At 43.5% G+C, this 26,327-nt stretch overlaps 1 protein-coding gene across 2 annotated transcripts in view; it reads right to left on the bottom strand.

Moving 5' to 3' along the window:
* Positions 1–235: 235 nt before the first annotated feature.
* Positions 236–26,327, bottom strand: part of LOC308314815 (uncharacterized protein) — a 51,056-nt gene continuing 24,964 nt past the window's right edge. Inside the window, exons 6-14 of one of the 2 annotated variants that reach the window (XM_080762530.1) lie at positions 25,032–25,139; positions 22,979–23,088; positions 18,362–18,410; positions 12,180–12,300; positions 10,502–10,596; positions 9,254–9,319; positions 8,542–8,641; positions 5,639–5,791; positions 236–4,987 (exon numbers count right to left, since the gene is read on the bottom strand). In XM_080762530.1, the coding sequence (XP_080618656.1) occupies positions 3,684–4,987; positions 5,639–5,791; positions 8,542–8,641; positions 9,254–9,319; positions 10,502–10,596; positions 12,180–12,300; positions 18,362–18,410; positions 22,979–23,088; positions 25,032–25,139 (2,106 nt within the window). In that variant the 3' untranslated portion in view covers positions 236–3,683. The remainder of the gene's footprint in view (positions 4,988–5,638; positions 5,792–8,541; positions 8,642–9,253; positions 9,320–10,501; positions 10,597–12,179; positions 12,301–18,361; positions 18,411–22,978; positions 23,089–25,031; positions 25,140–26,327) is intronic. The other variant, XM_080762531.1, reaches the window with a different exon arrangement.

The following is a 26,327-nucleotide window of genomic DNA, read 5'->3' as shown; positions in this document are numbered from 1 at the left end:
TAACCCAGGGATACTCAAATAGATTTACCTGTGGGCCACATTACAAAAATGGCAAGGGGCCAGGGGCCAGTAGATAAAATTACGACATTAATGATACTTGATAACTTCTCTCTTTCAATTGCTTTATTTTCGCAAAATGTATCAAAGTACAATGTGCATGCACACAATATGTAAATAAATAAATGTGTTACATTTTCTTGCATAAACACAAAGAGCTGTTTCCATAACTGCACAAATTATTGCACATAACATGAGTAGCTGTTATAATAACATAATAACATAACATGAGTAGCTCTTTGCCTGCCTGCCTGCCTGTCTGTCTGTCTGTCCATGAGTAGTTATTTGTCTGTCTGTCAATGAGTAGCTGTCTTACTGTCTGCGTGTCTATGAGTAGCTGTCTGTCTGCCTGCCTGCCTGTCCAATTGTCCATGAGTAGCTGTCTGTCTGCCTGTCTGAGTAGCTGTCTGCCTGCCTGCCTAATTGTCCATGAGTAGCTGTCTGTCTGCCTGTCTATGAGTAGCTGTCTGCCTTCCTGCCTGTCCAATTGTCCATGAGTAGCTGTCTGCCTGCCTGCCCAATTGTCTATGAGTAGCTGTCTGTCTGTCTATGAGTAGCTGTCTGCCTTCCTGCCTGTCCAATTGTCCATGAGTAGCTGTCTGTCTGTCTATGAGTAGCTGTCTGCCTTCCTGCCTGTCCAATTGTCCATGAGTAGCTGTCTGCCTGCCTGTCCAATTCTCAATGAGTAGCTGTCTGTCTGCCTGTCTATGAGTAGCTGTCTGACTGCCTGCCTGTCCAATTCTCCATGAGTAGCTGTCTGTCTGTCTGCCTGTCTATGAGTAGCTGTCTGCCTGCCTGCTAGCCAGCAAGTTGGTTAACAGAAAATAAATTGTTATGGCTGAGTAAAATAAAATACAATAAACACAATTTGCCTGAAAATAGATTACCCAGCTATGACCTTTTTCATGAAAAAAAATGAGTAGTGATATGGCTGACTGAGTAAAATAAAACAATCTACCTGAAAATAGATAGCTATAAGTGAAGAGCAATTTCCGCAATTACCATTTCCGCAATTTCCACAATTTCCATTTCCGCAATTTCCTCAATTTCCATTTCCGCAATTTCCGCAATTTCCATTTCCACCATTTCCGCAATTTCCATTTCCGCATTTCCGCAATTTCCGCAATTGGGATTGGTAATTGCGGAATTGCGGAAATTGCGGAAATGGAAATTTCCGAAAATGTAAATTGCGGAAATTGCGGAATTGCGGGAATGGTAATTGCGGAAATGCAAATTGCGGAAATTGCGGAAATTGCGAATGTTTCTCATCCTCCGCAACACTAAATTTTTCCGGTAAATACAACACATTGAGCAGGGCACTGCAGGGAGTTGAACCCCGTTCCGGTAAACCAGAAGTACGACACCAGTGCCTTAGCTTTTGTGTATTCAACTATTTGGGTAACATGTGAGCTTTATCCTCTAATTCATGGGCCTGGATTTTTTTTTTTTTTAATTTAAAAAAACATGGGCTATAACCCATCGTTTTTTTTTTTTTTTTTTTTTTTTTTAAATCCTCAAAAATGATGAAAAACGGCATGCCATAGTATGCCGTACGATATGGGCTATAGCCCACGGTCCAAAATGATGAGAAATGAGGCTAACTTTTTTTTTCAAAATTTCAAAAAACATGGGCTATAACCCATCGTTTTTTTCATTTTTTCATTTTTTTCAAATCCTCAAAAATGATGAAAAACGGTCCACATCACATCTACTAGCCCGGCTAGCATGTACCAAACACTATGCAAACTGCTGCCCGCTTTGAACACAGGTTAAACTGTAATTGGATTCATGTGAATGAATGAGTGAATCATGCTTCTGTGGTTACACCAGAGAATTTATTGCACCATGACTTCATCAAAGAGCAAAACGTTCCCTTGCTGGGTCCAGAGAATGTGAATCAAACAGTCTAGGAGTGGTCACCTGCTATCAAGTATAAACTTGTCTTTGAAAGTATAATACAGCAAGTAAACATTAACAAATTACAGACAAACTTTCAAATGCCATTTTGTTTGCATACCGCTTTGTTTTAACCCATTAAAACCGGGGAAGCATCCATCATTAGTGTTAAATGGCTATTCAAAAATACCAGATATACAAGCTCACTTCGTGCCACGCTATCCGCCATGAGCTTTGTAGAAAAATCTTGAATATTTGTGCAAACTTTATTTACTCAAATCTTCTGGAGGTCCCTGGAACAAAATATTTTGAGATGGGGGGTCAGCAACCAAATACATAATTCTGTGACATGAATATTTTTAAGCTACACTGATATACCGGTAGCTGCAACAAAAGTTGGGATGGCCCAGGCGGCTAGTGCAGCGGTCCAGGCACCTATGCTGCTAAGCCAGTCTGTTCAACACCCGATCCCGACGACCTTTGCCACGTGTCACCCCCCCATCTCTCTCCCCATTTCCTGTCACCATACTGTACACTATCCAATAAAGGCAGAAAAAAGACCAAAAATATCTCTTAAAAAAAGAAACCTGGATTTAGAAGAATCGTTCTCAGGTCTTAATGGGTTAAGATGTGTGAGTGTGCTCAGAGACAACCATAATCCATAAATGTGGTATTGGTATAAATGTCGAGGCTTTATGTGAATTAGTAGATCATGTGATGAAAAAGCCCTTGAGTCAAGAGTTGCTGCCCTCATTGCATTGTGATGAAGTTAAGACACTTTGTTGTAACAGGAGAGAGAGAAACAGAGCTCAGGCATTAGATCAGCCACACTTCACTTCATCCGTCAACGTGGAAACAAAATTAGGGATTCAATACAGTAGACATACAGTAACACTCCTGCCATTTGTGCAACAATTACAAACAGTGGGAAACCAAGACAGCGGTTATAAATACATAGTTCAAGTGAAAATTTACAAAAGTTAAACTGCCCTTAAAACGGGTGCAATCGTAAAATAAAATAAAAATCAAACAAGAAAAATCTATCTGTACACATGTCAGTGAAAGAAATTGCTTTCACAAAAAGAAGAAAAAGGAATCTACTGGCCATACTGAAGGCCTTTCTCCTTAATTTACTGTAACTATTATTGTTATTTTTTATTATTATTATTAATCCTGCAAGCATAAACAGTCAAACCTTTTTCAGCTTGGGTAGGGATTCCCGATCCGAACAAAGTTCAGGAAGGACTAAACTGTTTTCTATTGTATGCTGCTCCACTCTGGAATCTGAACATTAGATACTGTATAGACTGCTGGAACAGTGATTTTTACTAGTACACACTACACACACCAACCTCTGACGTGTTTTGCCATAATTTGTCTCTGAGATCTTGCCCTTTCTGGCGACACACAAGTAGACAAAGTGTGTGCTATCGCTCTCCATTACTTTATAGCCATCTGGTTGTGTTTGTAGTTTGTACTCCAAACGTTTGGCTAGTAAAATCAGCAAGAACTGCCAAACTGAACACCAGCTAAAAATTATAAATTTTGTTGTAATTGACCTGCCGAAAAAAAGTACTACAGCCTTTACACAAGCAAATAGTTACAGTAAGTGACGGAGTGAAGGAGCTTGATTATTATAATCAAGCATGATGGGGAAGGTGGGTCTTTATAACCCTTTTCGAGCCTCGTCGTCCTAGATAAGTCACATCCTCGGGGAGAAAAAAAAACCCTCAGAAGGTGACAGATTTGGGCAGCTGTTGGCTTCCTGGGTGCATCCTGTAAAAGTCTGGGCTGGATCGCACCAAAGGCACGGCCGCTGCTGACTGTCCTGAGGGCCTGGCGTGGCCTGGTGGGGAGGAGCCAGTGTACAGCAGCGGTGCCGGGAAGGCAGAGTGGTCCCTGGGGCCCCTGGAGAACGGCTGCGAATAGCTGGTCGGGGGCGAGGAGTGTGGACTGAGCTGGAAGGGGGAAAGTCTGTCTGCGAAACAAGGCGGAGGAGGGGCGATGATACCGTCCTCTACCCACCTGTCGCCCCCCGCATACTCTGGCAACTGAGGCAGGCGGGAGAGGGTGCACGGCGAGGGAGGAAGATGAGACGGAGGGATGAAGACAGGTGATGGGGGGAAGGGGTACGGGGCGAGTGGGCTGTGTTCCTTGTCCGCGACAGTCGCCGCCGGGGGTCGGCCGTACATTCCCATGGCCTCCTCGGGAGTGGCGGGCAGTCCCGGGCTGTGAGGCCCAGCGGCTGTCGCCTCCAGTAGCCTCTCCAGGTAGCGGTCGTCCTCGTCCTCAGAGAGGTTGTCGTACTGGGAGGTGTTGGAGGGCCTCCGGTTCCCCGCCGCCGCCGGGACGCCCAGGGACACCGGGAACTTGGTCGGCTTGGGAGGCAGGGCTCTAGGAGAGGAGGTGGCGGAGGTGGGGGTGAGGGGCAAGGGAGGCCGCTTGGAGCTGGGCTCCTTTTGCACAAGGTCCAGGGAGGTGGGAGGTTGCGGGCGGGGTTTTGGGGGGAGTCTCCCGTGGGGAGGAGGACCGTTAATCACAACCAAGGGAACAGAGGGCGGATGGATCAGCTCTATGCGAGGAGGCTCAGCGTCCACAGGAGTCTCATCAGAGTAGCACAGCGGCGGCGGGGGGAGATCGGGGAGGTCCAGCATCTCCTCCTCAGCCGGCATGGCAAAGACCTCCGAGGCAGGAGGCTCGTAGGGCGGAGGCCAGTCTCCACATTCCACATGGTCGCGGTGGCGCTCGCCGACCACCCCTGCTTCTGCACAGGGCTTGTTCACTGGTTTCGGCGGCAACGGAGGTGGACCGCCGCACCGGATCACTTCAGGCGGTTGCGAGTGAACCGGAGGGGAAGGCACGGGTTGCAAGGCTAGTGGAGCCGAGAGGCCCTGCGGGTCAACAGGAGGAGGGCTCTGCTGCGAGGCGTCCGTACCGGGCAGTGGACTCTCCGTGGCAGAATGAGGCTGCAGGGGGAGCAGGACGATGGGCCTTTCCTCGCCCAGAGGTTTCTTCACCAGCTCGTCCGGCTTGGCTGAAGAAGAAAAAAAGGAGATGACATTTTTTATTTATTCACAGGAAAATATAGAACACGCTTGGGGACCGTGGGGCTGAAGCTAATACACAGGAAATGGATGTGTATTTTTAGACCCAAACAAGAAAAAGAATCCTGCTCCCCCCCCCCTCCTCGACCCTAAAAACAACAAAACACGAAGTAATTAAATGAGACTGTGGGTACTGTTGTTTTTTCCATGACAGACGGGTTAGTGCCAAACCAGAACCTGATACAGACACGATCTCCAGCAAAGGATATGAATGATACATAATTATCATGTACTATACATGTACACAAGGTCTGTAACTACTGATTATTTAGTCAACTATTCATTTATTAATGAAAGATCACACTCATGTGAAGTGATGGGTGCCCAATATGGCTGCCACATGACATCACAAGTGGTGCTGTTTTTTTCCCCCCAAAAAACATAGACTTGGCTGCCACATGACATCATGATCGACTAAATCAATAAGTCTGACTAACCGTTTAAGTTTAAGGCCTATAAACTTTGTTGTACAACTGTGTCACGCAGATATAGCCAATTTTACAGGCTCACTATGTGTCGTACTCGTGACACATCCCACACAAATTTATTATTATTTTATTCAAATCAATTAGTTTGAGTACCTGAAGGGGGCAGGTCCAGCTTCTTACTGCGCAGCTCAGCCATGGCGGCTTGGAGCTGCTCCACCACCACATCATCTGGAACCAGGAAGGAGACCGCAAGCTGCTCCTGGAGGAACTCCCTGAGGTCCTCCAGGGGAAGCTTCAACATACGCTCTGATGGGGGACACACAGACAGACAGACAGACAGACAGACAGACAGACAGACAGACAGACAGACAGACAGACAGACAGACAGACAGACAGACAGACACACACGTTTAAATCAACATTTCATGAATGCTATCTTTACACAGCAGATCTACTGTACAATCTCACACCGTATTCACGGTACACAACACTTATCCTAATCCTAATCTGAATCTTTTCCTAATTGGAAGCATAACTCCCCAAATCAGTTTGAACCATAAAACAACATTTCTCTTGTACCAGGGAAATGATCCTCCCAATGTCTAACTCTCAAATTCTACTACTGTACTAAATTGCCCAAGTACGCACAGTCGCACACACACAAAAGGATGGGAGTTTTGTCTATGCCATTTAACATCAACGTAACAAAGACGGTGTGTGGCGTTAACCAATTCATGGCATTCGCCGAGTGAACACCCAATGAGAAGTTAGCATTGGCTTCCTCTCCACAGCAACGAGCCGCCTTGCATTATGTAAGCCATACACTTATAGGCAGCCAACCAGGAGACAGTGGAGCATGTAATCCATGCATGCAACATGCAGCACATGCATCTCTACAGTATATACAGTATGAGCATAAAGATGCTTTCTCTGACTCATTCTGAAAGCACAGTACAGCTAGGCCTGTCACAATTTATTACATAATCTGTTTGAGATTTGAAATAATTGCAATTATGTTTACATTATTGTACGAATCGTTTAAAACAAAAATGTATAAAGAACCACCGCTCATCTGCTGAAAAAACTTAAGTGAGGTGCTGGAGTCACAAAGGGTTGATGAAAAGGGAAGCTCCGCACAATCAATGCATTTATTTTGCAAGCTTTTGGTTTACTGACCTTCTTCAGGCATCTGCCAGGCAAGACGCCTATATACATCATAGGCTGACCATCTTACAGTGTTGATTTTGGTAGCAAAGATTTTAGTCGACTAAATCTAGTTGATTTAGTTGACTAAAATGTATTTTGGCGGGCCTTGATGCCGTCGTAATGACAAATTTTACACTTGCTGAAAATAGCAAGTTAATTGTTATTTTCAGCATGCAACCAAGTGTAAAATAACTTATACTTGATCTCTTGTCCACTAGTCCCCTTCCTAGCACTTTAGTCTAGTTTTTATCTGTTGACGAAATTGTCACTACATTTAGTCTTAGTTTTAGTCATCATAGCTTAGTTTTTAGTTTTCGTCAGTGAAAAAAGGTAGTCGACAAACATTTTTCGTCTTAGTTTTAGTTGACAAAAACAACACTGAAGGTGGGGTTGGCGAAAGGGCCTTTCTGTGTGGAGTTTGCATGTTCTCCCCGTGTCCCCTAGGGTAGATACCCTCACAAAAACATGCAGTAATCCTGGTCTCTAAACTGCCTCCCCCTGGCCAGCCGGGGCGCCTGATGGAGGGGAAAGGAACTGGTTGGAATAACGTGTTCCTTCCACGCGCTACGTCCAACCAGGGAATCTCCCCCTGTCAGGTGTAAAGGAGCAACTTGGACACTCAAGCATGAAGGAAGCATGAGTTAAGTCTGTTGCTCTCCCCAGGTTGGCGGAGGGTGTGTAGAGCCCAGGATCACATTAGATGATTGACACAGGGGTGAAAATGGGTTACAAAATCGTGGGATAAAATAATATATTATAAAACAACACTGCCTCCTTCAGGCATCTGCCTGAAGTAGGCAGTAGACAGAAAGCTTGCAAAATAAATACATTGATTGTGCACAGATCTGAGTTACCCCTTTGTGACTCCAGATCTGTGTTACCCCTTTGTGACTCCAGATCTGTGTTACCCCTTTGTGACTCCAGATCTGAGTTACCCCTTTGTGACTCCAGATCTGTGTTACCCCTTTGTGACTCCAGATCTGTGTTACCCCTTTGTGACTCCAGATCTGAGTTACCCCTTTGTGACTCCAGATCTGAGTTACCCCTTTGTGACTCCAGATCTGAGTTACCCCTTTGTGACTCCAGATCTGAGTGTGCGGAGCTTCCCTTTATTTCTTTCATTACGAATCGTATCAATACATTTGTATACATTAATCTGCTGAAAAAATACAGTACACTTATTTTAGCCATAGTGCATGATACATTTTGATGTGATGTTTTTGTTTACAAAGCCTAATGGAAACACATTTATATGTTTCAATGTTCAATGCCGAAACCACAATTATTTGACTTTTCAGGATTCACATAAGGACATGTTACAGTGTATACATGTAGGGTATAGGTGCCTATGATGTATAGGCGTCTTTAGGTCATTTTTAATGATATCAGACAGGATCGCTGAAATCTTTATTTTATTATTATTCTTTTGGCCATGCCTAGACATGTTTCGCGCATCCGCACATAATTTCCTCATTTACGGGGACCGACTAAATGCTTTTGTGTGACACTATAGTATGATCGAGTAAGGTGTTGATTTACGAAAAGAAAAAAGAACAAGAATTGATGACATCAATTAATTTCCAGCTGCTGCCTTATATCCCATGGCTGAGATGTGGGCTAGAGGCAAAAAGTGTGTGGTTGCCTAGAGACGAGGCAACCAATCAGGACGATAGGTTGTCAGTACAGCCAATGAGAAACATAGGTCTCAACTACAGCAAGTGGGCGTGAAAGCACCGCAGAGACAACATTGACCAGCTGTGCTTACACAGCAGCTGGTAACTAAAAACTAAAAGATAGAATATGGAGATAAGAGACATCAAGTTAACTTTCATGATGGTGACAGAACTCACTCTTGTGTACTTTGAGGATAGTGTAAGCCATGGCAGTGAGCAGTCTCTCCCCCTCCAACATGTAGATGTCCCACAGACGCAGCGTGAGGGTGAATGGGCTCTGTTAACATAAGACACACAGGAAGAGGAGCATGTCACCAGCCCGGTGAGTCTCAAACATTTTCATGTCAAGGACCCCCAAATGGATGATGAAATGTTTTGCGCCAAGGATTTCTAAGAAAATTGCAGATGAACAAGCTTGCAAGTTGGCACTAAGTGACGTACTGTGAGCTTGTAGATGTGCCATTTTCAATAGCCAACATATAAATGGATAAAGTGGTTAAAACGATTGTGATGCTATGTTTTTTTTTTTATATTTTCAGAGAATGTTTTACAATTTAAAAAGAAGATTAACCAGCTCACAACGCATCAATGTGACCCATTGCGAGCTTGTAGATGAGCTATTTTCATGTGACGCCTTTATAAAACAGTGTTTACAGTAAGTGGTTAAATAGAGTCAAACTTAGAACAATCATCGATATCTCTCTATCTGGTGTGGTGATGAGTAATGATGTAAGCATAATATTTACATTGTGTAACGTGTACTTTCGTATGGTTATACAGAGGGAACTAGGGACATTTAATTAACAATTACGCAATGCATGTTTTGTAAGCAGGGACTTTTTATAAGCAAACAAGAGGCAAATGGAAAATATGACATGGTGAGACTCACTCGATCGATGAAGCACTGCAGAAACCATTTAGTGGTGTATATTCCTGTGGTCATCTGCTCCTTTTCCTGAGGGTGGACAGCATTTCACGGCTTTATGTCTCAAACATGATCCAGACAGTTGGTTCTCCGACTACTTGGAAGGTCATTGCAGCGACCTATTTAAACTATGGTATGCAAACCTCCCCTGCCACATTATTTGAAGCCATCAGCAGGTATATCGCTGTTGTCGAGCAGAAACCTCTTATCTCCATATCCCCCCCCCCCCCGCCGTGATGACGGCTATGTGTTTTTCGTGCAAAACATATGCTAGGAATGGATTCAGAATCATGAAAACCCTAGTTTGACATGTCACAATTGTCAAATGCTACTTAAAGCATGATGACATTTGGGAAATTTGCCTTATATTGGTTGGTTGTGGTATACAAAAATGGCCATAATTTTTTTTTTTTTTGCAGAGCAGGCCTCTCATTCTGTGGACCTTAATGACCAAACGACTACACCACCACCACCACCATCACCACTACTACTACTACTACTACTACTAACAGTACATGTATGTATCATTGTTAAAACAGAAGTCACAGTGTGCTTTAAAACTTTGATATCACACAATTTAAAAAAGTAAGGTAACAGAGGGGTAGCAGAACAAAAAAAATGTTAGAGCAAACAAATATGTAAAACGAGAGTTTCTACAGACAAAGCAGCATATATACAGCATGGTGATTTACAGAAAGGCTTATCTGAATAGGTGTGTTGAATAGCCTCAGGTAGGGCATTCCATCTGGCAGAAACCTTGTATGTTCATATTTGAACTGTTGGTGTTGTAAATGAATGCCCTACTTCAACAATACGTTATACAAGTGCCGCACAAAAGTAAAAAAAAAAGTGCACAACACGTCACAATGGGAGATGTTGTGGGCTTGTAGATCTGTTATTTTCACCTTTATATAAACTAATACTAATAGTCATACTCATGCTCATTAACGTCACACGGACACATTCCTTGGAGTGGTTGCACCACTCAAAAATATTTTAAGATGAAAGTTAAAGTGGTGAAGTGTGTCTATGTTTTTTTTTTATATCGAATCAAATGAAAAGTATAATAAAATAGCTTAATTGTGACTAGTGACTACATTAGATCCATTGGACACAGGTTCTTTTTCATCTGAGAATGAACAGTTTTGGACATAGAAGGTTTCAACCCGACAGTGACGATATAAAAGCACGAGTCATAGGGGTAAGGCTCACCAGGTGCTTCTTGAGCCTGGGAAGCAGCTTGGAGAGGATCTGTTCGTGGTGGGCCTGGTATCGTAGTAGCTTAGGAAAGCCAGGGATGAAGAACCCTATTGCAGCGAGAGAGCAGACAGTTATTGGTCCATGGTGGAGCACAGTAAATAACACATTTCATTCCCTTCATTTAGTACCCCAATTTGAATGAACCCAAGCGTCCCATATTTTGGGGGGAACATTCCCCCGTAAATAGCAGATCTACAATGTGCCACGATGCGACACGTTGTGTGAGCTTGAAGCTCAGCTATTTTCGGCAAAGATATTTGGTGTAGAGGAGAACATTTTTACAGAAAGTGGTACAGTATACCCGCTTTCTGTTGTAGTTAAGTAAACAGAAAGCTTCATTTGTTTGGCTTGGCAGCAGATTCATGTGCGTTTCCCGTTAGTATTTATTAGTCATGGTTTTGACCAATTGTTGTCTCCACCAGGCCGAAGGCATGGGGAGAGAGTATGTTTTGCACCCCGTGTGTGTGTGTGTGTGTGCGTCCGTCTGGCCGTCCGTCCGTCCGTTACCAGCTAATAGGGACTTTATTTTAAGTAACGACTGTTTTAAGGACGGCTCCTCTAGGCGGAAGTACGGCGGCTATGATGCCGTCGCTGTAGCTGTCAAAATCGTTAAGCAAACAGCTGTTGGCGACGGCGACATTGGTTCCCATGGTGACACATCTATGCAGCATGTGTCAAACAACCACCCCGTCGCATGTCAGCTAACTTGCCAATATTGCTTAATTCTTACATGATCAGCAGTGGAAAGACGTTTTAACCCGGTCGATGCCAACAATGAACCTCTGCCCTACATTTTCCAGAACGGCCACCAGGAGACCGACTTTTGTAAAACACATTTTTTATATTACTCCTCCAGACTCTGTCCAAACATCCCGCAAATCGTTACACACTATAGTCATGTGTTCAAGAAGGATCTGTCCGGTATCTCATATTCCATCCCAAGTGGCTAACATTGGCTTTCAAAGATTGCAGGATCGGCCTGTTTTGAATAAAAAGCCTCAAATCATGAACACAGCTTGCAAGTTACGTGAAATCTTCCACAGACTTTCCTACTAGGCTGAAGAATATATCCCTCCCTTTTCACATTGACCACCAGGAGGCCACAACCTGACCTGCCCTGGTGGAGACCTGTGCCCTGAGGGGCACTTTATCTAGTTTCTGTTGTATTGCATGTCCACGCTCAGGGTTGGGTTTGCTGGGGAGGATGTGGGCTAAAATCTATGCCTATGCATTTGATATCCCCTGTCTGGTTTATAAAAAATAAAATAAAATGTCAAAGTCGTACAATTTGTCACAGACGTTACAGCAGTGAAATTTGTTCTCTGCATTTGACCCCTGTTTCTGACCAGACTGAAATAAACAAAGGCATTTCCTTTTTGGAAATGTAGACTGATATGCTTATTTATGTTTGATCATATTTACAGTTCAACAATTACATTTTCAAATAATAATCTCAAAAAGTTTATCGTCTCTGTCGGGTGGAAATCTCTATATGTCCAAAACTGTTGAACACATCATGTATGGGAATAATGACAGTGACTCAGACTGACGGGAAATCCATGTATGGTTGGGGATAATGAGTGACTGACGGGAAATGAACAATAGGTTTCTCTTTCATTTTCTCTCTCACCGTGCATGACATGCTTGCTGCTGGTGAGCAGCTGCGACAGAGCCCAGAAGGCGTCCTCCTCACCCAGGTACATGAGCAGCAGGGCAGCGATCTGACTCATCCCCTGGCAGTAGTTCACCTCCTGGGGGACAGACAGACAGAAGACAGACAGGGTCAATTAAACTGCTTGGGGGGACAAGATGGAGAGGAATTATTTATAACTTAATGCAGGATTCCAGACCCAGAGAGGAGGAGGAGGACGACGACGGGGGGGAAAAAACATGTGAATGTCTGATGTGGTCTGAGAGGACAGTGGATGTCAGTGGATGTTTTTTATGCTTGTATGATGTCTCTTAAGTGCTGACTTAAACCTGACTTAAACCTTTTCAAGTCAGGGATCCACAAATTGACCATGGACTCCCAGAAGATTTGCGTTAAAAAAAACGAAATTATTCAACATTTTCAAGATTATCATTAGATGTACAAGCTAGCAGCACGGCACGATGCTTGCTATTTTCGCCATTACAGTAAGTGTTAACAAAAATAACTAATGTTCCCAAAATAGGGATGCCAGGGTTAATGTGGTTAACAGGACCAGGTTCTGCTTTTAAGTCTTATTTCGAAAGGTCCTTTTCTTTTCAAACTAGCCTCTCCATGATTTGTTATGCCATTTTATTGCATTGATGTTTTACTGCCTTGGTAATTAATTAACTGCCTATGTTAATTAATGGCAGTTTAAAGTCATCTACAGTACGTGTTACTCTCTCTTCACTTATCGTTGTTATTTTGGACTGCCGTTGCATTACATTCTTTTAATCATGTAGAGTGCATTATGATTATTGTAAGCTTAAGTGCTCCTACAGTACCTTGATGTCGTTTTACCATTACATTTGCAACGATTTCAGTTTCATAAAGGTCTGCATTAAATTAGAACACAAAGATCAACATCACACATTTGCCATTGGTCTGCATTAAGAGTTATGACTCATTTATAGTGCCACTGCAACATGGGACTCACCAGCATCAAGCATCCCTTCATGGGAGCATAATTCATTTAATTAGAGTTACTTTGAGGCTAAACTGCACATTCTCTACATTCCATCTCTGTCCCCATGTTCTTCCCTCCTACCACACAAACATATTGACCTCCTTTTCTTTCTTGTGCCATTTCTAACCATGAACACAGATAATCCCCCTAAATGCCTAATCCTAACCCCCAAACTAGATCCTTTAATAATGTGAACTTTAATAGCTCTAAAAAGTTAAATGGTCCTCCTCACAAGGTCGATGTCTCAGTCCTTCTGGGGACGTCTGGCCCTAGTGATGTCTCAGTCCTTCTGGGGACGTCTGGCCCTAGTGATGTCTCAGTCCTTCTGGGGACGTCTGGCCCTAGTCTCAGTCCTTCTGGGGACGTCTGGCCCTAGTGGTGTCTCAGTCCTTCTGGGGACGTCTGGCCCTAGTGATGTCTCAGTCCTTCTGGGGACGTCTGGCCCTAGTGATGTCTCAGTCCTTCTGGGGACGTCTGGCCCTAGTGATGTCTCAGTCCTTCTGGGGACGTCTGGCCCTAGTGATGTCTCAGTCCTTCTGGGGACGTCTGGCCCTAGTCTCAGTCCTTCTGGGGACGTCTGGCCCTAGTGGTGTCTCAGTCCTTCTGGGGACGTCTGGCCCTAGTGATGTCTCAGTCCTTCTGGGGACGTCTGGCCCTAGTGATGTCTCAGTCCTTCTGGGGACGTCTGGCCCTAGTGATGTCTCAGTCCTTCTGGGGACGTCTGGCCCTAGTGATGTCTCAGTCCTTCTGGCCCTAGTGATGTCTCAGTCCTTCTGGGGACGTCTGGCCCTAGTGGTGTCTGTCCTTCTGGGGACGTCTGGCCCTAGTGGTGTCTCAGTCCTTCTGGGGACGTCTGGCCCTAGTGATGTCTCAGTCCTTCTGGGGACGTCTGGCCCTAGTCTGAGTCCTTCTGGGGACGTCTGGCCCTAGTGGTGTCTCAGTCCTTCTGGGGACGTCTGGCCCTAGTGGTGTTTTGGTCGTAGCACAGGGAACCACGGCCTGTGGCCAGTCATTTTTCATGCACGGTGCCGTAATGTTACGGTGCCGTAATGTTACGGTGTGCACGTTAGAAATTTAAATACCGTACCCCCGAAAATACATCACCATTACACCACTGCTCGTAATTAGTGACACACACACGCACACACACACACAAACCCCCACCCCGGGCACTCTTTACTACTGACCCACTTTCTGGTAAGGGTGGTGGGGGACACACAGCATGTTGAGATTTCCTCTCTGATAAACACCTCACACAAACCAACTACGTGTGTGTGTGTGTGTGCGTGCGTGCGTGCACACACGCACACACGCCTACACTTCAGTGTACATTAGCAGCAGACTGTGTTTATGTTTGTATGAATCATGAAACAGTCCTGTAAGCTGCTGTAACCCAAACATTTGCACCTCTTCCATTCCCTGTTTCCACCCATGCAGAGGACCATCAGCCGCTGTTGGAACCACCTGGGGTTTGGGTGAAGACTCGAGTGTTGTTCACAGCAGCGTCTCAGCAGCAGGTCAAAATTCCAAAAATAGCTTCTAAATCATGACAGTTTTCTGAAAAACCTTATGTTTCTGTATCAGTCGTGCTCAAACTATTTAATGTGAAGGAACCCCATGTAATTGGCCGCGACCCCTAGAAGCAAAGATACGAGTTAAAAACGTTCACTCTGAAAGAATATATATTCAAAGATTTGCGCCACATTTTCACGATTTTGCAAAAATAGTTTAAAATAATAATGCTTAAAACACCAAAAGGGGTTCCCATCCTGAACGGTGTACGTTAAGTGTACGTACGCGATATGACTGTGTATAAAATGATGCGTCGAGGCAGATAAGTCCCCGTTCAGTCACAGCACCCTGAGGTGGGCTTATGTGGGTATGGTGCACTGCAGAGAGGAGACATCTTCACACTGCTCTAGCCCATTTTGGGCAGGAACCCCTTTTGTTGTTTTAAGCGTAATGTTATACTTTAGCTATTGAAAAATAGCAGATCTACAAGCTCATAGCACAGCACTGAGTGCCGCACTACGAGCTTATAGATCTATTTTTGAAAAATCGTGAAAATGTAGTGCAAATCTTATATTCTTTCAGAGCCAAATCTTTGCTTTTTTTGGGTGGGGGGGGGGGGGTCCCTGGAACATCATATTTTCAGATGGGGGTCAGCAGCCAATTACATATGACCTTGGGGGTCCTGACCACTGATATAGAAACATGGGTTTTTCAGAAAACTGATTTAGAAGACATTTGTAGAATCATTCCCAGGTCTAAATGGGCTAGATTAGAGTCACGGTCGTCGTCGTCATCGTCATCATCATTTCTGGCTTCTATTGTGATGAAGCTACTACAGCCAAGATTATTAACCATTTCAGCCATATACAGTATAGTTTGTAGTACAACAAATTCAAAATCTTTCGATTTGAAAGAATATATATTCAAAGATTTGCGCCACATTTTCACGATTTTGCAAAAATAGTTTAAAATAATAATGCTTAAAACACCAAAAGGGGTTCCCATCCTGAACGGTGTACGTTAAGTGTACGTACGCGATATGACTGTGTATAAAATGATGCGTCGAGGCAGATAAGTCCCCGTTCAGTCACAGCACCCTGAGGTGGGCTTATGTGGGTATGGTGCACTGCAGAGAGGAGACATCTTCACACTGCTCTAGCCCATTTTGGGCAGGAACCCCTTTTGTTGTTTTAAGCGTAATGTTATACTTTAGCTATTGAAAAATAGCAGATCTACAAGCTCATAGCACAGCACTGAGTGCCGCACTACGAGCTTATAGATCTATTTTTGAAAAATCGTGAAAATGTAGTGCAAATCTTATATTCTTTCAGAGCCAAATCTTTGCTTTTTTTGGGTGGGGGGGGGGGGGTCCCTGGAACATCATATTTTCAGATGGGGGTCAGCAGCCAATTACATATGACCTTGGGGGTCCTGACCACTGATATAGAAACATGGGTTTTTCAGAAAACTGATTTAGAAGACATTTGTAGAATCATTCCCAGGTCTAAATGGGCTAGATTAGAGTCACGGTCGTCGTCGTCATCGTCATCATAATTTCTGGCTTCTATTGTGATGAAGCTACTACAGCCAAGATTATTAACCATTTCAGCCATATACAGTATAGTTTGTAGTACAACAAATTCAAAATCTTTCGATTTTTGTTTTGTTTTGGAAAACGTTTGAGATTTTTTGAGTGGCGCTAGCCCCTCCTATGCACAGCTTTGTGTTTGTACCACAGAATGTGATGTTTTGATTGGCTGATCCTATGATGATGTATGACGATAAGAGCGCCCCTCACTTCACAAGTGTGAAAATCTTTGCCTAGAAAGACAATCCCAAAATAGGTACTGCAGGTTGCAATTAGCTAAAGGAGGGTCTATGTCTAAAGATGCTACTGCATACAAAATCAATGCAAAAACGCAATGTGTCGAGTGGCACTGAATGAGGCGAACGGCGTGACATGAGCAAAGCGTTCCGTCACCTCAGGATCTTTGCTCCAGCTGGATAATGCCCTCCCACCAACGCTATATGGCCCGTGGCTTCCTTCTGGATAATGCCCTCCCACCAACGCTATATGGCCCGTGGCTTCCTTCCTGAAATGTACACTTTTTGTAACCCGCCAGTCATGTGAAATTCATACACCCTTCAAACCTTCAAATCCACCCTCAAAACCCACCTCTTCAAAATTGCCTTCCCTAGCTAACCCTTTTCACTGTCTTTTAATGTTCTTTAGCTTTTAGTGTTATTTTTCCTTTTTCTATTAAAGTTGTTTTTAATTTGTTGTTACCTCTGTAAAGCCCCCCCATGTAAAGCGTCTTTGGGTACTCAGAAAAGCGCTATATAAGTTTGAGATATTATTATTATTATTATTATTATACATTAAAGTTTTTTAAATTACTATTTGAATTTGTAACGGTGATTGTTCGTTGCGTTATGTCATTCCTCATTATGTGGGGGGAAAAAGCTTTGTATTTCATTACATATTATTTTTATATTATAAAAAAGGTACAGACATTTTTATACCCGATTACACAATGCCATTTAAACACAAGACAATGTATTGGACTGTAAATAATATATATTAAACATTGAAGTGCATGCTAGTGGGCAAAAGTGTGTTTTTGTTTTGTTCACAACACAGCTGAGTGACTTAGGCTACATTTGGCTATGATTGCCAACAAAAGACTGATATTGTACTGCAGTTTAAGCTGCACTATACTTTCCTCTTCTCTCCTGGATTTGAAATGTCAGCTAGTGCTGACATTTTTACCATTAAGCAAATAGAGCCTTTCTGCTTGCTCAGGGGATGAATGGAATCTTGACCATCAGGTCAACATTCATGTCAGATCCTGTGTCTAGGTGAGACATGACCTTTGACACGATCTAAAATGTCTCAATAGAAGAGCAGGAAGACCAAATACAACCATTCCATTTGAATAAGTAATATATTGTAATAACATACTCTACCATACAGATTGGACCAAATTACATTGTATTTATCAAAGGCTACTTGTTATGGCCCAAAGGCTACTGTACAGTAAGTATTACATTAGATACAGTTGGCCCTATATGGTATTTTATTATGTCTCCCTTTGAAAAACATATGGATGGACAGTCACCCCTGAACTAAATCAGTCACAGTTTGAGTCACCAGGAGTATAAATCAGTGAGTATTTGGTTCAATGCTGGACTTTAAGTGCTGATGATGTACATTCTGGCTGAGCTACAGTCATAAATAAAATACTCCCCCCCCCCCTGCTCCTCTCCCCTTCCCTTCCCCAGGGGAAACGAGGGTCAGAGTGGACGGACAAGGAATGCTTACATGGTAGTTTAACCACTTGAACCCTAGCATCCCTCTTCTGGGGAGAACATTCAGCGACAATAGCTGATCTACAAGCAAGGCACTGTGAGCTCTGTTCTAGACTTCTAGGAAAAAAAAGGAAAAAAAATAGGGGGCCCGGAATCGAGCCCTAGGGGACTGCAGTCAACCAAGTATACTTTTCAAGTGGTTAACTTTGATTACCGGTATGTACAAATCAAACCAAATTTAGACCTGTAAGAGCACATTATGTAACACACACACGTGCACACACACACACACACACACACACACACACACACACACACACACGTGCACACTCACCGGGTTGTACACAGAGTAGGCTGCCAGAACATGAAACAACGCCTGCTGCCTGGAGAGGGAAAAGAAAAGGAAAACAGACACCAGTCTTAAACCATAATAAGACAGAAATAATTAGAGTTTAATAACACCCGGTAAGCATACGGGAGTTTAAAGGATGAACACACCCAGACGCCCATGTGAGAAAACAACTGAAGGACAATACCTCATTGTTAAATCAGCCGCATTGACTAGCACAGCTTGCATGGCTTGACATTTATGCATGCCTCGTTTACCAGCCTTTTTGTTTCATAATTACATGATGCCAACACGATTTCATTAAGAAACATATACTGGATTAGTACATGCAGTATATTACATATCCACACAATGTAAATCACGAAATGTCCTCATTTCTTATTCATATTATAAGTGGATAGAATGTAAATCATTAAACGTTTTCACTTATTCATTAAAAAGAGGGAACTTAGTGACGACGTGTACCAACAGACACCATAAATTAGCAACGGAGTCAAACAATGTAAATCACAAAATGTCCTCATTTGTTATTTATTCTATAACTACAACTCAACATTAATTAATCATGAGATTGTATCCCATCAAAATGTGAAGATAAAAACAAGGATATAACCTCCGACTAAAGGTTGAGTTGTAGTGAATAACAACATGCATCGTAGTGAATAGCATGCATAGTACTATATATTGTCAGTGAATGTTCTGAACTTCTGATGAATTGAAAATGGAGGACCCCAATGTAAACAAGTCTTAGTGCTTTTCTAGGTTTTATCCTCTTAGCAGACCTTGTATTGAATTGTGCTTTCCCCAAACTGTGCTTTTCCTACAAACTGTTAATATCACACTGTTTGAATACTTAATACCGTATGCACGTTGTAACTTGCTAACTATATGTATGGCTAGACTTAAGTTACTATATGCTAGTAAAAGCCACTAGTATCCATTGACAGAGCCTGTCTCTTAAAAACAGGACTATTTATGTCCTTAATTGCACTCTGCTTGTGTTCGTTTGATTGATTGATTGATTACTTTATTAGCAGTTGTATTAACAATACAGGTAGTACAGTCAAAGATTATGCTAAAAGGATACCACAAAAAGCCCCAGAGGGCTTGTTTCCATCGTGGTCCATTGTACTGTAATGTGGCAGAAGGGAACAACTCATTCGCATACTGAACATGGCATTGTGATTTGTGCAGCTTTGTTCACAAACTGGAATGTGGAAAATCTAGCCTGTTTTCACTCAATATCTGACCCGTTTCCCATTTATATCGCTATTCTTCTTCCCTTTCCTGAAAACTACAAATGATGCTAGCTTGTATGAACAAAAAATATTGTTTTTCTTTTACACCAGTAAACCTGAGATGTGGCGATAAAGTTGAAGATACTGTCGAGCTACTGTTAAGAGTGGACAAGGAGGCCGCGCTGATTCTAGACTCAACTGTGTTGTTTATTAATGAAACTTCCCTTTTAGTTTCCTGTGTTGACTCCTCCGAGCTGCTGTTGCATGAGTCATGGCTTGTAGCACACGCAGCTACTGTACAATAAAAACAGCCATGGCCATGCATACAATGAATACAAGAAGGGTCTGCCCCGAAACCAGCTTGCCCTGGGGCAAATCCAACGACCCCTGAATGGTCGGTCACAGGTATTCCTAAAAGTAGCCTCAGTAAAACTATGCCTGAACCTAACCTTATTCCTAAACGTAGTCTCAGTAAAACTATGCCTGAACCTAACCTTATTCCTAAATTTAACCTCAGTAAAATTATGCCTAACCCTAAACCTATCCCTAACCTTAACTTAAGAATAGCTGGAGGCGAGTGGTCTGTGGACGAAATGAGGGGGAGTGTGTTTTCATACAAGTAGGCCTTGTAGTGAATGGGAGCGTGTTGTTTGTGTGGGTGCTCCCTGCATGTGAACATGATGCATTAACACATTCATACAGTAGCCCACTGATCCTGCTATAAGCTCTGTAGGGGGGGCAGCAGTATACCGGTAGATATATATATATAAAGAAAAATAGATGCCTCATTGGCCACTGCAGTTCGTTGGAGCCATCAGCCATGACAATTTACACTCTGGGCCGGAAGTGTGGAAGGTACGCTACGCAACCCTGCCACTCAAGTGACTACTGGCCAATCACAGCGCATCATTTCCGGAACCTTGGCATGCTTCCGCTTTGCTTCGCAAGGAATCTCGGGAAAGCTTTTCCCCCTCTCGAGAACACACGCCTTAGAGCCGGAAGAGGCATCTACCTTTATATGTCTATGGGCAGCAGCGCTTCAGGAGGAGGTACAGCGGAAGGTTCCATGTTCGATAAGTGTCCTTTTGCAAGACACTGTACCCCTAACTTAGGGATACAGTGTCTTGCTCAATGAACCTGGTGAGCCTTCCGTGGTTTCCTCCGCTGTCGGTGTGTGTGAATGGGTGAATGTAATGCATTAAAAAGCACTTTGGATAAACTTGCCATATAAATGGAACCAAATGGACCGGGGTTACAGGGGTGCTTGAAATTTAAAAATGTTTGACAACCACTGAACTCAATATAAACGTGGCCAGTGGTGGAAAGTAAGTACTGTACTTATTCGTATTTCACTTGAGAATGTCAAATTTTCTGTACTTTTACTTCTACTCCACTACATTTCAGAGGCAAATATTGTACTTTTACTCCACTACAGTTATTTGACAACTTAGTTACTAGTTACTTTGTAGATTTAGATTATTATAACAAAACATACACTCCAGCCCTATACACATTTATTTATACCTTTACTTATAAGTGAAACATTTGAGTACTTTTTCCACCACTGAATCCGGCATAAGGGTTTGTTACGTATGTGTGCCTGGTTGATCACATCTGGCACTTCATCAGTTTGTGACACAGAGCACAAAGCAGCCAGTATGGGGTGGTTAGGGGTTTCCCAGCTTTGTCAGGGTATTAACAGATATAACAGAGACAATTAGAAACACCCCCGTCCCTAAGGCCTTCATAGTAAATACGTGCCTTACAGATGCTGACAGAAACAGGAACGCAGCTTTAAATAGCTCTCAGTGCGTGTGCGTGCGTGCGTGTGTGTGTGCACGCATGCGCGCCCCAGCTGTTGATTTGCAGGGATGCGGCAGTCAGCCAAGCAGGATGGAACTGTATTCAGGCCTGTGTGGATACACACGCTTTGAACTGAAAGGGGAAATATGACACCAAGGGACAAGACTTACGGGTCCATTTGGTTCCGAATGTGCACTCCGAGTCTAAATTGACTAAAGTGCAGTGAAGAGATATTGACTGACATGGGTGCTGGTGATCGGTGAACAGAAAACAGTAGAGCCTATATATTAGGCTTTGTTGCGAGGAGATTTGGTGTACATACAAAAAAGTGTAGGCCCCTAGCCTAGGGAACCCAAGTCAATGAAGTATAAAGTCCTGGACTCATAAAGTCTTGCTCTTCTCTCCCTCCTTGCCAGATCTATGCTTTGTCACTGCACCCAAACAGCGCTGTTCTGTGTGCACTGTGCTCATGTGTATTTCTCTTTGTATGTCTCTGCACGTTTCCGTGTGACTGCCATTTCCTGCAGGGCCATGCTCGCTGACAGGAAGGCTAATAAAACCCTGAGGGGAGAGCACAGGAGAGGAAACCACTTTTGTTTTAGTTGGGTGTGCGACTGTGCGTGCACGCTTGTCTGTATGCGCGTGCATACGTGTTGCCAGTCGAAGGTTAGAGCCAGAGCCGGTGCCCTGTACTGTAGGAGACTTGGAGAGGTCAGACCTGGACATGAGAGGCTGCTGAGAGAAAACAAACTTTTGGAGACACCCAACTAAAACAAAGCAGGGAGACTGAGACACACGTTCTGAAAGATATAAGCAAACCTCATCCCTTACCCAATGGTAGCAAAGGTCAGAGGAATAGTCCTATGATCCACAGGAGCGTGAAAAGCCTCACTAGTGCTCCGATTCAGTTAGAAAATGTGTAACTAAAATTATTATGTTTTGCCATTATCGTTCTAAACCTTCGTTCTTGCTGTTTAACATACAGCCAAGAGTATTAGGAATATATGCAAGATGCTTCACACTGACAATAGCAGATCTACAAGTTTGCAATGTGGCGTGCTGTGGCGCATTGTGATTTTGAAGATTGTCTATTTTCGGTGCGCGACACTGGCACCCAACTAAATATAAGTCCTTCTTTACAGAAAGGCAAGGGAAAGACATGGTGAATGGTGAATGACAATCCATGTAATGTAATCCCTGTAGACTGCTGCTGTGATTATTTTTATAATTAGTTTATTACAGTGCAATGCATTGGAAGTAATGGTGACTTCATCCCATCATTATCAGTTACATTTACAGGTCTATTAATGTGCTAGACTTATATTACAAGATTAATAGACCAATAGAGTCATGGTGTTGAGGTCTATTCATCATGCATTTCCTCATATTATTATTATGATACCGTCCGCAAGTCACACTCTCCAAAAGCATCATGCTATACAGTTACCGTCAAAATTCCGTGGCACAGCAGTGCACATGACACGCGCGCACGTCCAAACAAACAACGTGCCTGGTAAACATGGACTGTGGACGGTAGAACGTAGAGTGGTGGAATACTCACGTGACTCCGAAGCGGTCCTTGAACATGATGTGATTCCTGAACGTTCTGTTGACGTCCAAGTCGATCTGCTTGATCTCCAAGGAGAAGTTACGAGCCTGCTGCTTCATTCTCTGTGGAGCAAGAACAGGACATCAGTTGCATAGTTAGCTAAAACTAACACTTGGGGGAGAATTGTCTTTATTTTGTTAACTGAAACTGGATTAGACTAGAATAGACCGAAATGTAATATTCCCATTACATAGTTTTGCTTGTATTTGAGGACACTGTGTGCTAGAGTTTCTTCTTTCGTTAACAGTTTTGCTGAACCCGAATTCTCCGACTCAATTGATTTTTATAACTTTTAAGACATACAAGCTTTTACGCGGCTACTTTGTGACACGTTGGATCACATGACCGAAAAAAACTAAACAAGTGACGGTCGCTTCTGAAGGCCGCTGGGTAATCTCCACCAGGCCGAAGGCATGGGGAGAGAGTATGTTTTGCACTCCGTCCGTCCGTGTGTCCGTCCGTCCGTCTGTGAACAGCTAATCTCCGGTACCGTTAACCCGGTCGATGCCAAACTTTGCACCCACACTCCAGAACGGCTATCCAAGTTTTTGGATAGTACACCTACAGATTTTGTCCAAACATCACGTAAATTGGTACACAGTCTCTCTAGAGCCATTCAGATTTTTTCAGACTCCATCCTGATTGGCTAAGATTGGCTTCCAACGTTCGCAGGAGTGCTCAGTTTCAAACGAAATGCTGCAAATCATGAACACATCGTGTGATTTCCGTGAAACTGTGCACGCACATTCCCACTAGGCCGAGGAAGAAATGCCACATGAACATTTTCAACTCAGCCTCATGGTGGCGCTATAACTGGCTGAAAAGTGTTTTTACCTCTTACTGCACGGATATGTGGATAACTTTGTATGCCAACTCCCTAGAGACCAAGGAAAAACCTTTGCCTGGAATCTGCTCTTTATAGCGCCACCAGGAGGCCGACATTTGTAAAACACATTTTCTAATATTACTCCTTCAGATTGTATCCAAATTTCACACAAATCGGTACACATGCTCTCCATAGTCATGTGATCAAGGCTGGTTTGTTTGATTTCTCATAATCCACCCTCATTGGCTATGATTGGCTTCTAAACTTTTCAGGAGTAGCCCGCTTTGTCCCCGTTTTGTACAAATCGCCACAACTACTCAACGCAGCGTCCGTTTGTGGTGAAACTGTGCATACATATGCACACCCCCCGGTCCACCCCGGTAACAAAATGTGCACACACTCTACAGTGGGGGGGGGGGGGGAGACACACACAACAGGCCAACAGCATGTGCACCAAGGCCCGCCCCCACTCGTTCATGATTGGAGAAAGGCCCCTCTCATCCTGATTGGATCTAGTAAGAGAGTGGCGACACGCTTTGATCTCACCGCAAAGCGGGGTGCTATGGGCTATAGTTCCAAACATTGGAACTATCCCATTGAGATAGAATGAGCACTTCCGCATCCCATTGTTACAATGGGAGTCAACGCTAGTGTCGCTACTCTCTTACTAGATTACTCTGGCTAACCCTAGCCAAAAACGTTTTTTTTACCCCAGGGGTTAACTGGGGACAGGGAGGAACTCCTTATATGGTACACTATAGTAGGGAGGATTAAGTGAAATCACTGAATATACCTTTAAGACATTCAAACGACACCCATAACTCTGATCTACACCTTCACAGTTACACCCCCGTAAGGAGCGACTAAGGACACTTTGAGACCCATGGAGTAGCAGAGTGTTTCCAGTGAGCCAACACTTTGAGACCCATGTAGTAGCAGAGTGTTTCCAGTGAGCCAACATGCACAATAGCAGCACCCTGACTCTGTTTGACCCGAATGTGACAGAGCCTTCATCAGTCTCATCGGGAACACCTGTGAAGGGAGTAGGGAAGGGGCCCACCCAAGTTCTTTCCAAAATGGTGTGTGTGCAAACTGTGCATAGAGCCTACTGTAAAACGTAAGTATTGGGTTATGTTTATGCATGGAATATTTCCTCGCCCAATGAGGCTGTGATCTTACCTCGTATTTTCCGACATTTTCCTGTTTGACCGTCTCTATGTCCAGAAGCAGTGCCCAGGCTTTGCCTCTCAGCTGCTGAGGGATCCCTTTATACACCCGCTTCACCATCTGAAATAATGCACAACGCAAACACATCATTATTAACCACTTAACCCATTCTGACCGGGCACCCATTTTGGTGTTAGCATCATGTTATGCTTTAGCTATTGAAAAATAGCAGATCTACAAGCTCATAGCGCGCCACCGAGTGGCGCGCTATGAGCTTGTAGGTCTGCTATTTTAGAAAAATCGAAGAGCGACTGACATTTTTAGAATCTGATCTCAGGTCAGAATGGGTTCATCAGACCAGTGTGTGTCCAGTGGAAACCTCGTATGAATCTGATCTCAGGTCAGAATGGGTTATACCATGTATGGTTGACCGTAGTCCTTCAGGGCTTTATACTAGAGTATTTTCTGTTATTGTAGGGAAGGCCTTCGCCGAAATTAGCCGATCAACAAGCTCTGTGTCGCGGCACAAAATACATACATACAGTACATGCATGCAAACATGGACAAGATGAGATGGAAATATAGCAAGAGAAAACTGCACTGTAAAATCACGACTGTTCATTTAAGAGCACATGAAACCAAATGAACACTTAACTCTGAGACTCTCTTGAGTTAACCCTGAGATTGTTACTGCGTTGGGAGTTGAGATCATTTTGTCAAATGTCTTACCTACTTACAATTTAGGAATTTATAAAGACGCTCTAAACAGTAGAATACTATCAGAAGATAAATAATCTGTACATTGCAACTACAGTATACAAACTAAAGGATGCCAGGTCAACAAATTAACTTGCCATCTGTCTACATAACATCTAAATTATATTTTAATCTTTGCATAAGCCTGCATGTCCTCAAGGCTAGGTCAAATGTTGTCTGAAGAGGTGAGTCTTCAGACTACGGCAGAGGATTGGGAGTGAGCCTGCAGTTCTAAGTGCAATAAGGAGTTATAGTTTGGGAGCCAGAAGGGAGAAGAGTCCCACATGTGTTAGGGAAGGTTCTGACAGCTTCCCTGTGTTACCATAAACCCTATTTACTTCATAAAGCGGTGTCCCCAGGGCTCTATACTGGGCCCCCTCCTTTTTCACTCTACACTGCGGTGTGTTGCGGGGACTGGTATGTGGAAACACACCAAAAGTGCGGTCCAGGGACCCCACTGGAGGATGGAGGATATTTCCTCCATTGTACTTTGCCCCTGGCAGTCAGGGTTGCGCAGCCAATTGCACTCAATTTGGGAGATCCACATGGATG

Source organism: Protomyctophum bolini, assembly GCF_963924005.1.
Source record: "Protomyctophum bolini genome assembly, chromosome: 4".
NCBI classification, from domain to species: domain Eukaryota; kingdom Metazoa; phylum Chordata; class Actinopteri; order Myctophiformes; family Myctophidae; genus Protomyctophum; species Protomyctophum bolini.
The sequence above is the reverse complement of the archived record's forward strand: the minus strand, read 5'-3'. Positions and strand labels throughout refer to the sequence as shown.